Raw genomic sequence first — 14,351 nt, 5'->3', positions numbered from 1 at the left:
TAACCTCCTCATATGGGCTGCAATGCTTGTCCAAACTAATCCACATCTAAATGCAGGAAGTGAAATCCACACTTAAAAGACAGAAGCGCAGGGCCCCCATCACCACAAGACTAATCACTTATAAAAGTAAAGCCCACAAAGACTGCATCTGTGATGGGATTAACACGGAGCAGACTGGCTGTCATCAGACATCACCTCCTCATAGGCCCCGAGAAGCCGGAGGAGGGAAGAGCCCACAGAAGCAAGGAGATGAGTCAGAGGGAGCCCTGGCTCCTTGCAGAGCTGGTTGCAGGCACAGCAAATCCACATCCACAGCAAAACCCCTCAGCCACCAACTTTCCTAGGCAACGGGCAACTGTGCACAGCTGCTGCTGAGCTCCAGGTGTTTCCCATTAGCAATGGCTCAGGTGTGTAGGGTAGTTATAAATGTGCCAGGGCAGGAGAAGGTTTGTCTGTAGGGCATCTTGGTAACTGCTTGGGGCACCCTCTGCTTTTACAGCTGTATGTAGCATGGGTTCTTTTTCTCTGATTCAGAAATTTAAATAGAGAAGGATGAGGGGAGGATTGGTGTGTGTTGTTCTTCAGGGTTTTATCTCTGTTTCTATGTGTGATGAGAGCAGTGGATGAAGTGCTGGTCGGTGAAGAAGTTGCCTTGGAGGCTTACTGGGAAAGGCAGTGACTTCTGAGTTGTATCTGTCTTGCACCAACAGGGTGAAAAGCAGAATTATTGCGTTTGTTGTTATTATGTGAACAGTAACTGAATGGATTTGTATTTGCTAATTCTGGGGTAACCTTCCTTGACCGATGCCATCAAAGGATGTCTATGAGTGATCAAGGCTTCTGTGTATGTAGGATTGGGGTGGGGGAGTGCATGTGGTGAGTAAACCCAGGGCCTTTGGTAAGGCAAGGAAGAGAGTGGTTAGTCTGCCTGCGTAAATAACGCTATCTTCCTCTCTCTCTGCCTAAAGCAGGCCAGCGTCAGCTCTACCTGTTCTGTTTCATATGGTGAAATGGATAACTGGGACAACAACAATGAATTCATTCAGCGACTGGATTTTTCCAGTTGTGGTGAAGAGAGTGAAGATGGAAGTATAAATGAGGAGGATGCCCTGAGCTCGAGCCCCCCCAGGAGCTGCGAGTTCCAGAACTGGCAAGGGAGCAGTCCTCTGCCAGCAACACCTCAAAGAAAGCTAAATGAGATTTTCATGAGCAGGACAAAAGCCTGGGTGAGTCCCACGTTGAATGCTTCCCCAGCGGTGAGCAAGAGACCGGGTAATGCCGAGACACCGCTGCACATCACCTGGAAAAAGCTGCAGCTGTGTGATACCCCCCACACCCCCAAGGTAATGGCATGTACCACCTCTGTGGCTGAGCAGGCAGGGTCTGTGGGGTTGCTGGGGCATCGCCGCAAGGGTTGGTGAGGGGTTGTTAGCTTAGTGGAAAGAATTTTTTTTTAAATTTTACTGTTGTTAGTGTCTGTTCTTCCCTTAAAACCTGGACCATGAGCTCCTTTGCTATGGAAGGGTTTACTGTGAGCGTGAATAGAAATCTGTGTGTGGGAGCAAGTGTATTGACTCTTTCCAAGCTGTTGTTAAAACCAATTATTTGGTGTTGGGCCAGTCTGACTTTAAAAAAAACAACCAAGCAACTGTGTGCCTTGGCTGCCCATGTGCTTGTCACGCTCTGCTCAGGGGAGTGAACATCTGTAGAATATATGTAGGAAGTGCTGGGAGCACTATGCTCCCAGAGGGATAAATACATCTCTCTTCAAGGAGCTCATCATTCCAGGGGGAGCTTGGAGACAGGCAGCTGCCCTGACTGCTCTGTTCAGCACAATTTTGAATGCAAGTGGGTTTTTCTCTTAAAGAGAAAGTTGGAAATGGTGTTGCGGCTGGAGTGTACTTTGTCTGGCAAGTCTGGATTGCCTCCAACCAGCTTGTTGTCCAGTGATGCTGATTCTCTTTTTGTGTGAAACTGAGCTGCTCAGTGAGTTTGGGCAAAGCAGGAATTTGTTCTCAGGGTATCAGCAAATCCCCTGTGGAAGGGGTAACAAATCGATGTGTGCTTGTGGAGGAAGGCGAGCCCGGCTTCCTCTGTCACTGTTTTAAAATGTAATTTATCTACTGAGCTAGTTTCTTGGGAGAACAATCCCAGGCCCTATTTTCTGTGAAACTTCTTGTATAGAATATAACACAACTGCTTTTTGTCTCTTGTAAGCACAAGTGGAGACTTGGCGCCAATTTCTCTGTTCCTAGATAACTTCTGTTGTGTGCACTGGCTTCTAGCATTCAAGACTTGCAATGAAATGTAGCTCTTTCAGTCGTCTCTTAATATTCCTGCTCAACTGAAGTTGCTCCTTTGCTTAAGTGGTAAACCAAAGATCAGTCCTTTTAGTGCTTCTGAGCTAGGACTTGACTTCTATCCCCCTCCAGAAACCTGATTATGTGGGGAGAAGGATGATCCTATGGCTGCATACAACCAACTGTGTGGCCATAGTTACTGAGGAATGGCCTGTTGCTCTCTAGGTGAAAGCGGCATTAGTCCAAGGATTTCCTGGAATGACCCTTTATAAGAAATCTCCCCAAATCTCATCTGAAAATAGGTGAGAGGTCTAGAATTTCTTCCAGACCAGATGGGCTACTGGTAGAGAAGTTGTGGATGCCCCATCCCTGGAAGTGCACAAGTCCAGGTTGGATGTGGCTTTGAGCAGCCTCAGTAGTGGGAGGTGTCCCTGCCCATGGCAGGGGAGTCGGAACTAGATGATCTTTAAGGTCCCTTCCAACTCTAACCATTCTATGGTAGTGCAGGGTACTTCACTGTGTGCTCTTGTGTAGATAACTTCTTGGCTGGATGCTTCAGGACATGCTGTCTGTGGTTTGTCACTTTGTAGTCTATGAGCAGCAATTGCACTAAATCAACAATTTGTTTTCCTTTGCTCTCTTCTGGGAGAAAGGTCTTGGTTTCCAAGCATGCTGCAGAAGGTGGGCTCTAAGGGGCCTAAGTCTGCTTATAAACATGGCCGGGAGCATTGATCTTGGAACATTGGAAGGTGAGAGGAAGGGTAAGAGAGCAGAGCCACATCTAACTGCAGACAGATGAGCACTGCAGCCTCAGGTAGGATGCAGATGATTGTGTTTTGTAAATTTATCTAATCCTGGAACAGATTACTACAGCTAGTTACATTGTATGGCAGCAGCAACTCTGAGATGATGTTATAGGAGACAAATTTGCTTGACTATGACATAGAGCCCTAGAAGAGCAGATGGGAATTGCGTGCATGCATAAAACAGCAGACTGCCGTGGTATTTTAGATCCTTTTCTTGACTTGTGTCTAGACTAGAACATAGCCACAATTCTACAGAGCTTCTAGGCTGCTGGGTAAATGGGGCTTGGACATATACTGCTTTTAATACATGCATGTGCAGAACCTCTCCATCCGAGAGCAAGAAGACACAGACCAGAGCTTGAGAAAGTGATCAATAAGCACTTTCAGGGTCATAGTAAACCAGGAGCTGCACTTCCAAGTATGGCATAGAAATAGAGGGTTGTCCCAGAAGTAGCTGTATCCATGAATGCATCATCAATTAGGTGGATGCAGGATACTGCATGCAGCTCTAGGGTTTTTTATCTTCAAAAACTTTCAATGAGAGATGGGAGGAACTGTAGATACGATCCTGGAGCCACATCTCCACTCACAAGACTGAGACCACTGTTGGATCAAAAAGATATAGAAGTATCTTGATCTTCATGATGGGGAGAGTTCTGGGTCTTTGAAGGGCTTTTGACTAGAGGAAGAGATATGTTAAAAATTCTTTAGACTTACAACACTCTCTTGAAGCTGAAACAAGTCAAAACCAAACTTATATTTCAAAAAGCTGATGGTTACTGAAGGGGTCAAATAATGGAAAGTAGGCAGGGTTTTCTGACTTCAGATCAAGACTGGGTGCTTCTTTGAAGTTACCCTTTACTGAGCCCAAGGTTTTGGACTAGTACGTGAAACCGAATGGTCTGTCATCTTTGGGAAACTGAAATATAGAAGGCCCAGAAGTTCCTTCTGGACTTAAGTTTCTGAAACTCTGTTTTTTCTTCTCAAGGAGAACTGTTTTCTTGTCACTTTGCCAGTAGCAAAAGGAAGGAAGTTTCTTGTCACTTTTGCCAGTAGCAGAAAGGAAACCTGGGTGATGTTCTATTTCATGTCCTGACCAAACTGATGCAACAGTCCATGCTTGGCAGAACTGGGTCTTCCATGTTGATGCAATATATGATGCAATTCTTGTGTCTCTGTAGGTGGGAAAGATGAGCAGCTGGCTCCTCCTGAGGACTGTGCTTGCCAAAATGGCTCTGCAGCCCTCATCCAAGTGGAATAGTCTGAAAGGGCTTGGCAAAGTCCATAATACTTTGTGGAAGGAGAAAAACTGTCAGGACTAAATTAGGGTCGCAGGGTTTTAACGATTCAGCTATCCCAAGGAAGGAAGATGAATTTTTGATTTGCAGGAGAGCAGAGATTTTTATTGTGGCAGAGCAACAAAAACATTTTGCTGGCTTATCTGCCATGTTTCTTTTCTCAATACAGAGCCTGTTATCGAAGACAGCTTTTCCTTCATCTGGGACAAAGGTCCCACCCAAAGGCTTCCGACACCTGAGATTTACTCCTGGTGCTGACTCAGATGACTCTACCCAAGCTTCTCTTGTCAACATTAATCCCTTTACACCAGAGTCGTATCGACAAATGCTCTTTCTTCCTAATGGCAAGCGGAAGACCAGAGGAGAGCTGTAAGTGAGCTACTCTTAAATACGAGGCTGGAAGGAGACTGTTTGAAGGAGATAAGTAATGATGGAGACGTTTAGTATCTGGACTTATTTGCTAACAATGAATCATCCACTTCCGTGGTATTCATTGGTGCAGAGCAAACATTAGCAGACATATGAAGATAATAGAAACATAAATAAAAATCAATCTTTGCCTTTGTTCAGAAATGTTAGTGGGGGATCAACAGCTAACTTCAATGCTATGGCTGTAGGAGAAAATTGTACCTCTTTCTTTCTCAACCGTGGGTAGAGTGGAGCTTGATTCAGGTATGCACAAACCCACAACTCGGAAGAAATGACGTGCATGTTTGCATGTAATAAAGCGTTTAAGATGGGTGCAGGCTACTGCTGACATGCAAAAGTTCCAGATCTGGTCTGGGTTAACCAAGACACAAACATAGTCAAATACCTGTGTGCTACAATGACATTCAGGTTCTCTCATAGCCCCAGCTGGAATAAATGCTCAGCTGGGTATCCCTCTTGAAAGCACAGTGGGGGCGCTTTTCTCCTTCACTAGGAGCTTGTTGTGCAAGGTCACCTCCCATGCAGCTTCACCAGTAATAAGGTGACCAGGAGAATGATGCCCCTGGAGAATGGTACTCTGTCCTGTGGGCAGTACTGAAGTTGGTATGTGGAGGCTTTCTAGATGGAAACAAAGACTTTCTAGCCTGGGACTACAGTCTGAGGCATCAATTGGAAACTTGTTGTGTATTAATGCTGTACAAAGTACATCTTGAATTAAATTGTGAGCAAGGTCTGAAAATTCTTTTGAAAAATGTTTTAATTTCAAATCTCAGTTGGATTGCTTCACTGAAATGATACATCCAGACTTTCCTAAACTTCTGTTATAGGAGGGATCCTGATCAAAGCAGCCAGATAAAACAGGAGCTACCTACAAAGGTGAGTGTCTCTGTATTTTCCCCTCCACAGAGAGGATAAGGTGCTTGTAAAGATTGCTTGATAAATTTTATTCTGCTATTGGAGTATAAATCATGGTGGCATGACAGAAGATGAATAGCTGACAGAATAATTCTGGGCTGAACGTTTTATGTTAACGTTTGTTTGAGACAACAAACTCTGAAATGATCCCTATCTCTAAGGGAAACTTGTACTAAAGTAGATCTGAAACTTTGACAAGTAATCCTAAAACTCATTGATTCTTGGTTAGGAGGTCTTGCTAGGAAATATAATATAACTCGTGTTCCTCAAGGGGAACTGTATTACTATATTATTGAGTTAGCCTAAACAGTGATGGTACCTTTGTGGTTTGAAAAAGCAGATGTATTGCTGTTCCTATGAATCAGTGTAGTGAGCGTCTCTGGATGTGAATGGAACATGGCTTCTATATTGCAAATAACATATGGACCTGCACTGCAAAAACACAGAGACTGAGCTGCACAGCTCTGATGTGGATAAGTACTGAGGGCAGAGCTTCAGTTGCAGTAGTCACAGTGGCAAACTTCTGAGGCAGGGCAGCAAATCCTGTACTCTCCTTCAGCAGGAAAATGTACAGCTGGGGGGTATCTACGTGCCTTGGGGTCCAAGGGAAGGCCCCACCACAGCTTATGTAGCTACAGAACGGCAAGCACTGTCTTACAACTCAAACCCAAGTTCTCTTGCTGACTTCTGTGCTTTGCTCACAAACCTCAGTGGTGGGGTGTGTTGGCCTGGCTGTGTGGGGTAGAGTGTGAGGTCTTGCGTACCCTTAGCTGTGCTGGCAGAACGGGGAGCTGGTGTAGGAATGTGGGTTCCTGCAGCTGCTTTCCTTTTTCCCAGTTTTATCTGGGGGGGGGAAGCTGGCCCATCCAGCTGGCTTCTGGAAAGCAAGCCAAGCCTAAATTGAATGTCTGTTTTCAGATGAGGTAAAAAGCTCAATTTTTCTGAGCAGCCCCTTGAAGGAAGTATCTTGTCTTGTGCAAGTAGGTAGAATTGTTCATTGTAATTGTGAAACAGTTAGGCTTACTGGAAGAATGATGGCACCCTCTAGCCGAGGAGACTGGTATTGCAGAAAAACTGGTCTTGGGGGGGGGAAAAAACTGCGGGTAACATCCGGGGTTATCACAATTGTTGTTCTCCTTGGAAGAAAGCCTCAAATAACTTGTGTCTTACTGAAATATTATTCTGCTTGAGTGCTGATTAGACAGAGTATGTAATATAGATATAAAATTACGTACTAGGTTATCTTTATTCCCTGAGCTTTTTATGATACTGTAAAATACAGCTGCCTTCTGTTTCATATGGGCCACATCTTACTGGTTGTAAGGACCAACTCTTTAACCCAACCCTTTAAGGTCATATACCATGTACTACAGCAATCACAGCAGTGGTTTCTGTGGAAACCACCATGCAACATGAGCCACTGTCCCTGTAAGGGATGTAGGAGGATGAAGAAAAATCACTTAGTCCGTTCTCTTATTGTTCACTTCATGCTCCACTGCTTATCTCTTCTTTACTTATCTCCCCTGGCAGTAGACATCACTCTACAAGCAGTACCAGCAGCTTGTATTTCCCTAGTGACCATTACTGTAGCAATAACGATGTTCCAGCTGTTCTGCAGGCTTTTAGCCCTTTGTGGAAAAGTGGCTCCTGGTGAGAAATCACTGGGAATACAAACAGATACACTGAGACCTGCTAATCTGCCATTAGTCAACAGCTGGTGCTTCAAACCTGATGAGAGCCTGAACTGATGCAGAATGTCCTTGCTGCAGGCAACCTTAGCTGCCAAAGTAAGGCACCTCTACATAGCCGGGGCCACACTAAGCCAATGCATCAAACTTCTCTCCTGAGTTCAAAATAGGACCTAGCTCTTAGTTAAACACAAGTTCAGTACATGAATCTGGCTAACTTAGAGGTACTGGGCTTCCACCTACCAAGGCTGGTAACACATCTTCTTGAGTTTGCAGCAGCTGGGCAAAAGACAAGTATTTTGCTATTGCCTGCTGTTCATCCCTGACTGACTCCATCAGCCATGGGTCTAGGAACTGGGCAGGGCTGCCAAGGGAAGACATGTCATGGTAGTAACCCAAGGAGGCATAGGCACATACAGCCAACTAGACTACAGTTCTCCTTAGCTGCAACTTCTACCTCTATGACTTGCAAGTCATGGCTTTAATAAAACAAAACAAAAAACAAACCACAAAAAAACTTGGCCAAACCAGGCCAAGATGGCCTTTGTTAGGTGGTCAGAAAAAACTCCACAACGTACCTAAGTGAATGGTAGCATTTCAAGAAGAACTGGTAGCGCGCCTGCACATGTGCCTGGATGAACATCCAGAATGGGAGAGGGCGCAACATGGGTGCTCTGTGACACAAGTATACACAGCTCTAAAAACATGACAGATGTTGTTATCTAAGTCTCTGAACTCATACTTGTCTCTGCTGTTTTTGTGACCTTGTAGAGATATCCTCTGAAAGAGAGCAACATGGTTTCCCGCTACAAGAAAGAGTTCCTGGAACTAGAAAAAATTGGTGTGGGGGAATTTGGCTCTGTCTACAAGTGCATCAAACGCCTCGATGGATGCGTTTATGCCATCAAACGCTCCAAAAGGCCTCTGGCAGGATCCTCAGATGAGTGAGTGTGCTAGCTAGATGCTGCCAGTTGAAATGACGGGCATGTTCTTGGGAGGTGTGATGGGGAAGGAGGGAGTGTGGATCTAAAGGTATCTGAGGGGTGGCATGAGCAAAAACTGGCTGCTGTTGCACTCCCAAGTAACAGATGGGAGAGTGGGGGAAGTTACCACTTCAGGATTATCGGATATAAATGTCTGAGAAAGGGAAGAAGCCACGTGCATCACAGGGTGAGATGACTGCTTACCTGAACTCCTTGGGTCCATGCAGCCAGTCTATTTAAAACAATATCAAATAGTTCGTTTGTGGTATGTCCCTGCCCTGCTGTATGGCCGGCACTGTTCACATCTGTGTTGACCAGCTAGTGCTGTCCTGCATGCTAAAGCAAAACCTTTGTAGCTGCCTTTGCCTCTTTAACAAAAGTTTGCTCAGTGAGTGGGGTTTTTTTTGACAGCTGCTCAGCACATTTGGGCAAGGGCAGGTGTTGCTTCAGCAGCTGTGGGAGCCAGTCTGTCTGCCAAAAACCCCCAAGAGAAAGTCCTCAACACTCTGCCTTCCCTTTCTCAAGCTAGGCTGCAAAACAGGGCTCCTCTTGTGGCCCCAAGCAGGACCTTGTCACACTGCTTTTTCTGTGCCTGTTTCTCTAGGCAGCTGGCGCTGCGTGAGGTTTATGCTCACGCTGTCCTTGGACATCACCCCCATGTTGTGCGCTACTACTCGGCGTGGGCAGAGGATGATCACATGATTATCCAGAATGAACACTGCAATGGTAAGAGCTGTGACATTGCCAAAGGCTGAGCTCTCAGGATGGGTACAGTTACCTTCTTTTGTACTTAAAAATGGGATTACTTGGTTTACAACAAAGCAAATGGCGCTGGGGCTACAGTTCCATGGAGAATCCAGTAAGGACTCATAATATTTAGACAAAACTCTGAATGGTGCCAATGTCTTACAAGTAGTGAATACTCTCTAATTTGTGGGATTTTAAAACTGTTCCTCGGTGTTGGCTGGCCTGGAAAAGTATTCCCCATGCCGATGCTTAGAGCTGTGTCTGGGACAGCCCAAGTAAAACCTGCTATGAGTGACTCAAGAGCAGCTAACTTAAGTGCCATGTATCTTGGAAACAAACCCTTCTTAATGAAGGGGAGTAATGATTTGAAGAGTGATCACGTGGTTGAGATGAAGGCATCTTGAGTAGAAGAAAGGGCCCAACAGCTGCAGAGGAACACAACTAAATAATGAGGTAAACTGTAAATGGGGTGCTGCAGGCAGGGTGGTACACTCTTACTTGGGTTTGCCCTTGGCCACACCACGGTTTGGGAGATGCTAGAAAAGATGCCTCTGGCTGTCAGAGGAGCTGAAGGCGAATACAGAGCTCTCATCTTTCAATTGTTCCTGTAGTCTTGGGGCTCAATGGTGAGTGGTGATACCTGCTTGCAGTAATGACTTCAAATCTGGTGGAGGTAACCATGAAATGTGGTGCTCACTGCTTCAGCATTGTTGTGTTTCTCGAGTTCTAGTGGATGAATGTCTGAGACTAAAGGAGAAGTGGTGAAAAGCAGGCTGATGGGGAGCAAGTCCATGGTATTTGCTAGTCCTGAAATAGCCAGAGTGCCTTAATGGAAACCCACAAAACTCTGTTTCTGTGTCAAATGTTACATTCTTCAGTCAAAAATCTGCTAGTGGGAGCTTGATTTCCTTATTCCACCATTCATATACCTGCTTTCTGCCTGTAAGTATGGCAAAAGTAATTAACTTTTCCACTGTTTGCTTGCAGCAGTGTCAGCATCACTACCGGGTCAGCCCTTCTGGTGCTGCAGGTAGAACTGCAGTTGCTCAGTCCTTGGCAACCAGGAGGCAGGGCGCTCTGTGGCAATGGAAAGGCTGAAGCCAAATGTTGATGTCCAAGTTGATCACTAGAGCTGGTCTGGCTGGGTTTTGTCACTAGCAAGCTTGCAAATGCTCTGGGCACTAGTTTCTGATAAGCTATTTCAAACCTGCTGCTCCACAAAATCTTTGTCATGTCTCAGACTGACGGTTTTCACCTAGGTGGGAGTCTCCAAGATGTGCTGCTGGAAAATGCGAAGCTCGGCCAGTATTTCCTGGAAGCAGAGCTGAAAGAAATATTGTTACAAGTCTCCATGGGGCTAAAATACATCCACAACTCTGGCCTTGTGCACCTGGATATCAAACCTAGTAAGTATAGTGCTAGTATATTCTTTGTGGAGGGTCCTGCAAGTGACCCTCCAGGGGTAGGACCTGTAATAGGTCCTTCTGACTGGACCTATTACAGTGCTTCAAAGGAAAGGTGATGTTGCCCTAAAAGGTGAGTATCTTGTGGGTGGTTGTTGGTTTTGCTGTTTTGTTGGTTTTTTTCAATCTTGCCACTACTGTTGCTCTAAAACTGAGCCTTCTCTGATAGTTGGCAGCATTTTACTTCTGTCTCATGTCTTTGTAATCCTAGCTCCACTTTCATACTGGTGGAGCAAGTAGAGCCGCAAATGAAGATGTGGACTTCCTTATTTGCTGCTGTCTTGTTGCACAACACCTGACCTTTGTATGTGAGAGCTGGAATGAGAAGTGAATATTTATTGTACCTACCTTGAGGGATTAAATTCCTGCAAAAAATAGTAACAAGCTTTCCTCTCTGCACTGAGGATGGGCACTCCCAGGGCTATGCTCCCCACATGGTCACATAGTTACATCCTTACGGTAGAGCTCCTCATTTCCTGCTGAAATAGCCCTTCTAACTTGGGGGGCAGAGGGAGGGTCAGGAAAGTTAATTACTCTAGGATGTTTTACGCACAACTGTCTTCTGTCAGCTGTACTGCTGAATACGTGAGCTGGGTGGGAAACAGACTAAAGGGGGGAAGTGTGTGCATAGCTTCTCTGGCTGCAAAGCTTGACTAGCTTGACCGGTGGGATTTTTTTACCAAGTTGTCAGGCTGCTGCAGTCTGATTACTGATCCTACACTGTTGCTAAACTTCGCTGTCTTGCAGGTAATATCTTCATTTGTCACAAGCTGGCAGTTGCAGACCCTGCTGAGCAGGAAGAAAGCGACAGTGAAGATGAATTCTCTTCTAGTGTGGTGTATAAGATTGGTAGGTTTTAGCCCACTTTACGACTGGCTTAAGATTAGGGCTGCTCATTAGTGCTTGACACTTATCTCTCCTCCTGGCTGAAGAGACTTGTCTACAAAACTGATCGCATGGTCCTGAATGCCTCTGCTACTTACCAGAATTAATTCCTCTAAGGAGACAAGTCCTAGAAAACTCATGTGCTTGTTTCCAAGCCCAGATTCCAGAGTAGAAGCAGGCTTGCCCTCTTAGTATTGCCTGACTGCTCTGGTGCCTATAAAATGCAGGCTTTTATTGGTGGAGGAGATCTACAGCAGTTTGCTCCATTAGTTGCTTGTTCTTTGCCTCAGGTGACCTTGGCCATGTGACATCAATAACAAACCCCCAGGTGGAGGAAGGAGACAGACGGTTTTTGGCCAATGAGATTTTGCAAGAGGTACAGCTGCTAGTGGGGTGGTGGGGAGAACAGGGTGGTGAGCAAGTGGGGAGAGACCAACTGTAGTGAAATCACTAGCCTGGCATATTCCTTGCCTTATCTCCTCTTTCTTGTGTCTGGTCTGGCTGTGAAATCAGCAAAACTAACACTTTATTAAGAATAGTATAGGTGTGGGTGTTGTCATGTAAATATTTAATGTACTTCATGAGTAACTTTAGATTATTGCAACTATTCTACCTGTGAGGGATGATGGGACAAAACCTTTACCAGTTTAGAGACATTCCATGTTACACACTTACCTGAGATTAAACTGCTGGATGTGATCTCTGAGGAATATATGCACCCAGACAAATGCATTGTACAACAAACACTGCTCAGGTAGTGTGGAGAGGTGGGAGGCACAACACACCTCTTAAACTGTCTGCAGTTTTGCAGTGAACAAAAAAGGGAATTGGTATGTAACAACCAGCTTAGATGTGTTCATCAACTCAGGTATTTAAGTGACAGTATTTTTTTGTGCTGCAAGTGGATTTAGGAACTCTTAGGTCAATATATCACATGCCGTCTTTAGTTTTAGTTGGGCATGGCTAGCTTATTGCCTTGTGGTGAAGGCTGGAGGCACACTTTTTTTAGGCTGTCCTCTGGATTTGCTGTGGCGATCCTAATGTGGGCTGCAAGCTCCTCGTGACTGGGTGAAAGCCAATGTGCTATTAGTTACCGATACTACCTGCTATTGGTACTTTGATCCTAAAGATGAGAAAACAGCCAACTGGCATGGTGAAGGCAGTATCATACATAGACTTGTTTGGCTGTTTCTTTTTGAGCTGGCATCCTAACCCACCTTTCTATAACTGTTTATCTTCTCTCTGTAGCAATATGGCTATTTGCCAAAGGCAGACATCTTTGCCCTGGCACTCACAGTAGCTCTAGCAGCTGGCACGGCACCGCTGCCTCACAACGGGGCCATGTGGCACCACATCCGCAAAGGCAATATCCCACAGATCCCCCAGAAGCTTCCTCATTGCTTTCTTGAACTTCTCAAGGTGAGGACATAGTCTTGACAGGATGGAGGCTTTTCCAGTTGGCACATTACAGAGGGAGTGTTTAAACCCTGAACTCCTTTGCCTTCTAGCTCATGATCCATCCTGACCCAGCGGAAAGACCTTCTGCCACAGCTCTTACTAAACATCCAGTTCTCCGTCCTTCACGTGGAAAAGCTGTGCAGCTCCAGAAGCAGCTGAATGTGGAGAAGTGCAAGACTGCCATGCTGGAAAGGTAGGGCTGGTTTGGGCATGAAGGGGAGAAGACATGGGCACAAGAAGTGCTGGTCACCAGGCTTGAATGTAGGGTGGTAGTGTTGAGAGACCCAATGTGCAGGAATAGCCAGTCAGCTCCTGTGCCTGGAGCCGGGAGGATGATGGGGCTGCAGCAGGGACTTTAGTGCCCGAGCAGCTGTGGTTCATTTCTGGCTTTGAGGAGGTGGCTAAATTAGAGCAGTGAACTTGCACGCTTACTGCAGCCACTGGTGATGGAATATACTGAAACAATATGCAGCCAGTGGGCAGTTGAGGAATTGATACTGCACGGAGATAGTGGCCTAGTACAGAAGGAAGTGAAATATCAGGTGGTGACAGACATCCTCTTTCCCCTTGCTCCCTCTCCCTGCTGTTGCAGTAACGTTTTGAGGTGCTGGGATCTAGGAACTGCCCCACCACCCCTCTTAGTGCAAGAGTCAGCTGGGGAATAGGTTTTCCCGTGTAGACAGGAGAGCATATGCTCTAGGAGAGCAGTGAGCGCCAGGGGAAAAAAGGCAATGGAAAAGAACTTAGGAGTATTTGTGATGCATGAGATGGCACTGATCTAAGTTCCACCATTCACAAATATTTGAAACAATGGGAGAAAAACTGAACTAGGGAGTCTTCACACTGGTGCCAGTGTAGGTGTGTGTTGCTGACCTGATGCATAGTTCCCTTTTGCTAAACCTTCCAAGCTGACCTGTTCTGAAGTAGAAAAATCTAGCAAAACCTACAGTAATTTTCATGTCACCCTCTGGGGTCAAAAGTCACTGCTCTCCAGCAATGCTGGAGTACTGCAGTAACCCTCTTGTACAAGATTGTTCAGAGCTCTGTAGCTGATGGGGATTCATGTGTGTCATGGTTTTCTTCTTCTGCTCTTCCTTCCGTCTCCCCCCTGCAGGGAACTTAAAGCAGCCCGCCTTGCCCAGACCCTCATGAAGGACCAGCCCTTAGGAAGTGCCAAGTTGCAAGAGTCTGAAACCTCTTCTAAGCAGAAGCGCCTGGTGGGAGGGAAGAGTTGTCGCTCATTTAGCTTTACTCTGGGTTACTGAACTTCAGTGTTGTCCAAAAAGCTCTGGCTGCCGAATGGCCCTGTGAAAGCAGAGGGTTTGCACAGACCAATGCCCCATATTAGCTCTCCCTGTTGTGGTTTTTGGTTCCCTCAT

The 14,351-nt window shown here is 45.8% G+C and overlaps 1 protein-coding gene across 1 annotated transcript in view; it reads left to right on the top strand.

The window, feature by feature from the left end:
• Positions 1-14,351, top strand: part of WEE2 (WEE2 oocyte meiosis inhibiting kinase) — an 18,331-nt gene extending 3,980 nt beyond the window's left edge. The window contains exons 2-12 of the mRNA XM_054203355.1: positions 969-1,343; positions 4,574-4,773; positions 5,661-5,709; positions 8,208-8,380; positions 9,024-9,145; positions 10,426-10,572; positions 11,377-11,478; positions 11,805-11,890; positions 12,763-12,933; positions 13,023-13,165; positions 14,087-14,351. Coding sequence (XP_054059330.1) covers positions 969-1,343; positions 4,574-4,773; positions 5,661-5,709; positions 8,208-8,380; positions 9,024-9,145; positions 10,426-10,572; positions 11,377-11,478; positions 11,805-11,890; positions 12,763-12,933; positions 13,023-13,165; positions 14,087-14,237 — 1,719 coding nt within the window. The 3' untranslated portion in view covers positions 14,238-14,351. The remainder of the gene's footprint in view (positions 1-968; positions 1,344-4,573; positions 4,774-5,660; positions 5,710-8,207; positions 8,381-9,023; positions 9,146-10,425; positions 10,573-11,376; positions 11,479-11,804; positions 11,891-12,762; positions 12,934-13,022; positions 13,166-14,086) is intronic.

The sequence above is a fragment of the Rissa tridactyla genome, chromosome 1 (genome assembly GCF_028500815.1).
Source record: "Rissa tridactyla isolate bRisTri1 chromosome 1, bRisTri1.patW.cur.20221130, whole genome shotgun sequence".
NCBI lineage: Eukaryota > Metazoa > Chordata > Aves > Charadriiformes > Laridae > Rissa > Rissa tridactyla.
This window is presented reverse-complemented; position numbering and strand designations above follow the sequence as displayed.